Here is a 7208-nt window from a genome sequence, read left to right as displayed (position 1 = left end):
TGCAGGGAATTGATTTCAGAGGGTATTAAGGACTTACTTACTGGTGATGGCCGCTAACTAACTGGGCTGCTGTGATTAACACAGGGAGGAGATATTCTGTCAGATCCCTGAAGGAACAGGCCGGGTGACTCCGAGAACATCAATTGGAGTCTTTGAGATATTCTTCTGTAACCAACTTCTGAATATGATTTACAGAAAAACCAGAAAAAGAGATTACGTTCACAGATTCTGCAAACCTCTCAAGACCTTGTTACACTTGATAGCCTACTAAGTGTAGTAGGTTTATCAAGGATTAGCAACACGTCTTTTAAATCAGGTATGACTTTCATTGCTTTGGTTTGTTCACATCTATGTAGAACATCAACATTTTTCACTCCACATAGTTTGTTTTGTACATCTTAAATAGCGATGTCATACCTTTTCAACCTTAAATGATCCTATGTCCTTATTTATCTGATTTGATCATTTCAAATGGCGTTGAGCAAAACTCTAAGTTTTATAAACATGAAAATAAATGTCCAGTGATGACAGTTTATGGAATTCCAGGAGATGTATGAGACAGTTGCGTTGGTTCAGTTTGGTAACCAGCTCATAAATTACATTTTGGTGATGGATCAGATGTGGTATTTCCATTATTACCATTACTCAGTTTGGACTGAAAAGGTCAAACATTTGATAATTAAGCGGAAACTTAGTATATCATCATTTTATCTTTTAACAAGTTTTCCAATTTCCATGATTCCTTTCTTTAAATCTTAGTATTTCCCTGGTGTAAATGTTGCATGTCAAACATGTAAATGCTAATGTGCTTCCTCAAAAATAAAGCTAACATGGCTTAGCGCCATACAAAACAGTTATTTGTCCACAACTGGGAACCATTATGAATGCCATCTGCTTTTATTATGTCAATCTTCTTGGCATGACACCAAGAAGAGCTGTCACAGTATTCAAATATTTCTAGTGAGATTGACATACAGTATGAAGCCTCCACTGGAATATGATAATGTAAGTTAGAGCAGAGACTTGACATGTGAGTGATAGGGTCATCTTTTCTGCCATTTTAGGCCGGATAACTGAGGATGCATTTTACATAAGGGAAGGAAATCTCCTTAACGCCAACTTTTTTGCAGTTTAAAGCAACAATGAGATGCTTTTTTGGGCCCAATGTCACCCAAGCTGACTTCGATGGAAGTCATATCCCCAAAATTAGCATGATGATTAGACTGCATGAGTGCTGTGTTTCCTTCATTGGGACTTACACTGCCTCTGGTAGACAGCCAATGACTCAACATAATTCCAGTGCTCTTCCCGAACCCTAAACCAACCCTAATCCTCTTTTAGTCACATTTGGGTGGTGTACAACGACTTGGAATTATACCGCTGACATCAGAAATGCAGAAACAGCAGATTTAAAGAAAGTCATTCCACTGTGGTCTTGCTTTGCACGCTGCCCCTTACTGCTGTTTCTCATAGGAGATGGTATTTAAGCTTTTGTAACAGCAACTAAAATGTAAGAACTAGTTCTGGCTAATGAGAAGGCAGAGATGTTTCGCGTTGCATTGCATTTATTTTTTTCTTTTAGAAACTGTAGCTGGTGCTTGGTTGGCCTGACTGTTGTGATTGGATCCTGACCTGACCACAGCGAAGGATTGCTGATGGTTAAGGGTTTTATTTAGAAGAGGTGTGAGTGCAAATTAATCAGAAGCAGATCTGGTCTTTTAAAATGTTGCTAAAAATAGCAGAGAAAATAAACGTCTATTCTCAGGTTTTAACTTAACAGATTATATTTGCAAGATAGTGTGAAAGGCATGGAAACTGCCATTGTCATTCCTGATGGATTTTGTAGGAGCCTGTGTTGGCCAACTGTGTCTTAACGCTGCCTCATAGTTGAGATACCTGGTGCTTTGCAGAGGGGAAGAGCAGATAGCTTTCAGCCCTAAACCAGAGCCATGCATCCAAACAACAAGCCTCTGCTAATTACATCGGTCTGAAAGCTATAAAGAGGGAAGTCTGGCAAACCAGATAATTGGAAGAAAGAAAGCAATAGAGACAGATGAAAAAAGAATCAAAGCGATAATTCAAAACTTTCTCTCCGCCAAAAATGAAGAACAGCTAATTTAGGAGCCTTACTTATGCATTACAATGCTGTCATTCAAATCTCAAATGCACAATTCAACCATCTTGAGCCAGTTGGAGCTTTTCAGAGTTTTGATGAGGAAAAATGCAACACAAAGTCTCTGAATGTAATTATTCTAATATTGACAGAACTAATTTATAACTCCTCCTGTTTTTGATTTGAGTATGTAGTTAAAGTCTCTATAAGTTTATTGAAAGGCAAAGGATGCAGGCAAGACATATTTGTTAGTCTGTTCCCATCAGGGCCATACATTTCTGTTTATTAATTTAGTAGAGATTAAGAGTGAGGCAGTGACAGTGTGCTGAGCTACAAGGTGATTTTTTTTCTGATGCAAACAAGAACAAAAAACAATATTAGGCCTGTAAAACATTTTCCCTGATTTGCATCCTCCATTTTTTCTGTGGTTAAATGGGATTTAGCAAGTAACAATGCCTCCTGCCATCATGCGTATGGTATCACCTGTTCTCGATGAAGGTCACCTTAAAAGAGGTAGCAATAGATTGGTTTTGCTTTTTAATAATTGTACTTAAATTCGGAATTAAATTTGGTGTAATTCTCTAATGTCAGAACCGGCTTTCAGAGCTATAGTGCCGTCTAAGTTCTTATGATTTGTAAATGAATAAAACAAAAAAACGATCAGTAGGGGGTTTGAAGTGTGTTTGTTTTTCAATAGCCATTTTGTGAAAGTCCCTCTTTATAAAGATGTTGTTCATGTTAATGTGTCCATGTGCTTTTCTGCTGACTGTAGGTTGGGTGAAGCCGTTTGTCCTCCATGCAGTGTCAAAAAAACCGCCTTGGGTCAAATTACTGCTTTTTTCACCATAAAACTAGTTCACACACCACAGTGTCAATTGCAGAGTTTCCGAGTGAAGCCTTTACATAGAAATATGGTTATAAACCCTCCAAAGACAGGATTGGAGACCTTTATTACATTGTCTGCTTCTTCCTCTTTTCTTTTTTTTTCTAGCTGACCCTTCGGTAAACTGGCTACATGCACGCTCCTCCCGGAAGAAGCGATGCCCGTACACCAAATACCAGACGCTCGAGCTGGAGAAGGAGTTCCTGTTCAACATGTACCTCACGCGGGACCGGCGGCATGAGGTGGCGCGAGCACTCAACCTGACGGAGCGGCAGGTGAAGATCTGGTTTCAGAACCGGAGGATGAAAATGAAGAAACAGAGCAAGGACCATCCCAAGGACTAGCGGGACTCTCAGTGGCGATGACGCACGCATACACCAAGAGTCCCATATTGCTTATGTCTTAACCGCAAACTCTCTCTCTCTCTCTCACACACACACACACACACACACACACACACACACACACACACACACACACACACACACACACACACACACACACACACACACACACACACACACACACACACACACACACACAGACACACACACACACACACACACACACACACACACACACACACACACACACACACACACACACACACACACACACACACACACACACACACACACACACACACACACACACTTGCGGAAGCTCGTAAACACGTCTGACGTTTAAACCTTCATTTGAGGCTTTGGTAAAATCTCACAGGTGTGTGTGTGGGGGGGTTATTTTTCTCCAGTACTACTCTGCTTTTAGTTATTTATTGTTCCGTAGCTGAATAAACCGGGTTTCACGTGGCCATTAATAAGCAAGATGAGCACACACACACACACACACACATTTTTCTTTCTTGGTTTTTCTCTTGGCTTGCAGAATTTGATTAAAAAGCGCCTGATGGTGGACGTTGATACAAGCAGCTATCTGCTGTTTGTTTCCCGGTTGTCAGCCTAAGTAATGAGCAGATACCCGAAAAGGAGGAGGAGGAGGAGGAGGAGGAGGATAAGGGTGGGAAGTGATGAGGTGCCGGTGTTGTTAACCCGACTCAGCAACTGGGGTTCCGATTAGGCTGCTGTCGATACGCTGGATGCCGCCCTTCAGCTCCGGGATGCTTTATGCGCTGCGGCGGCGGCTCTGCTCGAGTCTGCTGAGGCCTTTATCGGATATCGATATTCGTCCTTTCCGCTTGGAGTAAGCACAGATTATCTGAGAGGAGACACAGCACAACGCTCCGGATTTTAAAATCATATCCATCCAGTTTTTGTTTTAATTACGCTTTACGCATCTGCTTTTGGGGATCTCCAAAAATGCTCCAGATCGCACAATTTGTTTTTTTCTCAGATTCTGCATCTCCCGTCCAACGCTCTCAAACTGCATTAAACAGGCAACTCTACACTTCTTCATTTGACTGGCTAATTACTTTAGTTTCCAGCTATTTGCAGGGATAATGTTATACATGTTTGTTTCAGATTCCAGTTCGCGCGAAGTTAAAATGTACTTTACTTTAATTCTCTGTCCATATTTTACAGTCATTATTCAGCGTAGGTCTTGGAATGCATTTTGAGAAATAATCTGCTCTATTTTTGTACAGACAGTATATTGTGTATTATCTGCTATGCAAGGCGGGTCCCTCATTACAGGAAATGTACGCTGCGCTTCAGCTGAGGAACGAAAATAAAACTCCCGATGCGCTCACGTTTACTGACAATTTCTAAATAATCTTTCGGTTTGTTTTAGCCTAGAAAAATATAATTCCTTGAATTTCTATAACGCTTTATATAAAAGGACATAACCTAAAATATGTATTCCCACGTGAAATGTTTCAGCAAAAGGGTCCGGATTTAATAACTCGGGGTATTATCTGGTTACATTTCATTTCATGCAGAATTGTATTGATCTGAAAGTAAAAAATATGAAGAGGCCGTGTCGGAAGGTCGGCGTTATTTGAAGTGTCGGTGTAGTTAATGGCGTCCGATGGCAGTTTTATTGACGGATCATAAACAACGCATTGGCTTTACAATACCGCGCGTTTGTGTGTGTGTGTGTGTGTGTGTGTGTGTGTGTGTGTGTGTGTGTGTGTGTGTGTGTGTGTGTGTGTGTGTGTGGCTTGAAAACCACAAAGGATGCACCGCCATTGTAACAATTAGAAGCATACATGTCGTTTACGCACAGCTGCGTGGATTCTGCCTCCAGTTTAATTCATGCTAAATTCATTTAGTCGTTTTTGTGCAGAAACGAACGGGTCTACATGGAGCCTTTTTTGTCTTAGACTTTATTGATAAGCATCAAATCCTCTAATTACAAGAACATGTTTACACGGTTTGCGCATGTCTCACATTCCTCGTCATTTCGTCGTCTTGCTCTTTGTGTGTTAAATCTGTCGGAAGGGAATGCTTAATGAACATTTAAACAGACTAGAAGTTTCTTGATAGGAAATATTTCTAATTTATTGTATATAAACTGAGTAACATCGTCTGTCTTGTTGGATGATTTTAAAATGGTTGATTATTGTTTTGTCTTTTTTGGGATAGCCTATGGCATTTCATTGTAATATAGATGATTCTCTTTTATTGTGTCTGTCATTTTCTTTAGATTCTGTTTTCCATGTTGTTGTGCCGACTGTCTGTTCTGAAGTCAGTCTGATTTGTTGTAGCCTAAAAGTATTGGGACAAAGAAGACAAAAAGATTTGATAAAAATTAAGATATGTATATAAATTATACTTTTTATTTGAATAACTCTGTTACTTTCTGCTCTCCGCCTCCCCAGTACTTCCTCTCCTCACTTTTGGAACACAGTTCCTGGAGTATGTTCTGCTGATAAATACAGAAAAACCTCAAGGAGTCATTTTATTTTTCCTAAATTGTTTTATCAAGGCGCATTTAAGCCATATGGCCGCAGTATTCCACCAGCAGGCAAACTCCAGAGACTCTGATCCTCCCTCTTTGTGAAATGTTCTTCTCTTCTGTCTGTCTCTGTGTTGTTGTCTTTTTTGTGCGATGGCACTGCTGATGCTGGATTAAAGAAGAGACTTTACAGTACCATCATGCTTCATGTCGTTGAATTTCTACTTATTGAAATGAAAAGTAATGCAATATTCTCCTTTTTCCGGGAGTGGGAAAGTTTCTCCTTTCCCTTCTCCTCCAATCTGTTCTCTGTCTGAAGAGAGGAATGGATGGGGCAGCATGTGTTTAAAATATGTGTCTCTTCAGTTCAACCCTGAGTCTTTAAGGACAGGGGCGTCTGTTTGGCTGCAACACCAAAAGACTGTCATAGAGCCATAAACACCCCCACCCACACAGATGATGAGTGCATTCATTAGAGGCGTCATCATCCGTCCATTAGGAGCTCGTGAAGCCGCTGCGGTTCCTGTGTTTGTCTCTAGACACACAGTCTGAGGAGAGCTGCAGGAGATCTGCTTCCTCCCCGACTTCTGACATCAAGAAGACAGAGTTAGAATGAGACTGAGGAACTGTGACTGGTAAAAGTTGCCATATGTAGATGTTTATGCAAAAGTAGCAGAAGATATGACACTAAGTTACAACAGAAGAGCAATAGAAGCAGAGTAGCAATTTCAACTGTATCCTTGCTAGCACTACAGCATCAAGTGGCGTAACTATCGACGGTGCAGCCGGTGCAACGCACAAAAAATATAAAAAAAGTAAATCTGTTTACAGTTCCGTTTCATATGGCTGTTGACTGTTGAGAGATGTATCCATAGATCTCTTCATGTTTCTCTCAAAGTGCACCAGATTGATTTATTTAACTTCAATATTAAAAAAAATCTTCCCGGGGGAGCATGCCCCCGGACCCCCCTAGAGGATAGTAGGTCCACCCCCCATTTGTAAAAATAGCACTTTGCCTATGCTTACACCTATATGCCGTGAGCTGATTATCGAGCCTTCGTTGTAACAAGTGTATATATATTGTGTATGTGCGTATGGGGAGTGTAGCAGTAGAACATTCCACTGTAGTGCCCTGTAGATTAAGGGAATACCATGTTTGGGCACCCTCTGTGAACGTCAAGCTCCCCCACAGGGCCCCCAAAAGAAAATCTCTGGCGCCGTCACTGATGTCCGTGCGTGTGTGTGTGCATCAGTGTGCGCTTATGTTTGGGTTGATGGGGGAATAATTGCACCGTGGCCAATCACAACCTTGTTACGCCACTGGCATCAACATATTAAGTAACAGTGATGCAGATATAT

General features: G+C 41.0%; 1 protein-coding gene across 1 annotated transcript in view; it reads left to right on the top strand.

Annotated features, from left to right (window-relative positions):
- Positions 1 to 6044, top strand: part of hoxb9a (homeobox B9a) — an 11677-nt gene extending 5633 nt beyond the window's left edge. Inside the window, exon 2 of the mRNA XM_079643670.1 lies at positions 3105 to 6044. Coding sequence (XP_079499796.1) covers positions 3105 to 3340 — 236 coding nt within the window. The 3' untranslated portion in view covers positions 3341 to 6044. The remainder of the gene's footprint in view (positions 1 to 3104) is intronic.
- The last annotated feature ends 1164 nt before the right edge of the window (positions 6045 to 7208 follow it).

Source organism: Notothenia rossii (genome assembly GCF_949606895.1).
Source record: "Notothenia rossii genome assembly, chromosome: 8".
Classification (NCBI taxonomy): Eukaryota; Metazoa; Chordata; class Actinopteri; order Perciformes; family Nototheniidae; genus Notothenia; species Notothenia rossii.
The sequence above is the reverse complement of the archived record's forward strand: the minus strand, read 5'-3'. Positions and strand labels throughout refer to the sequence as shown.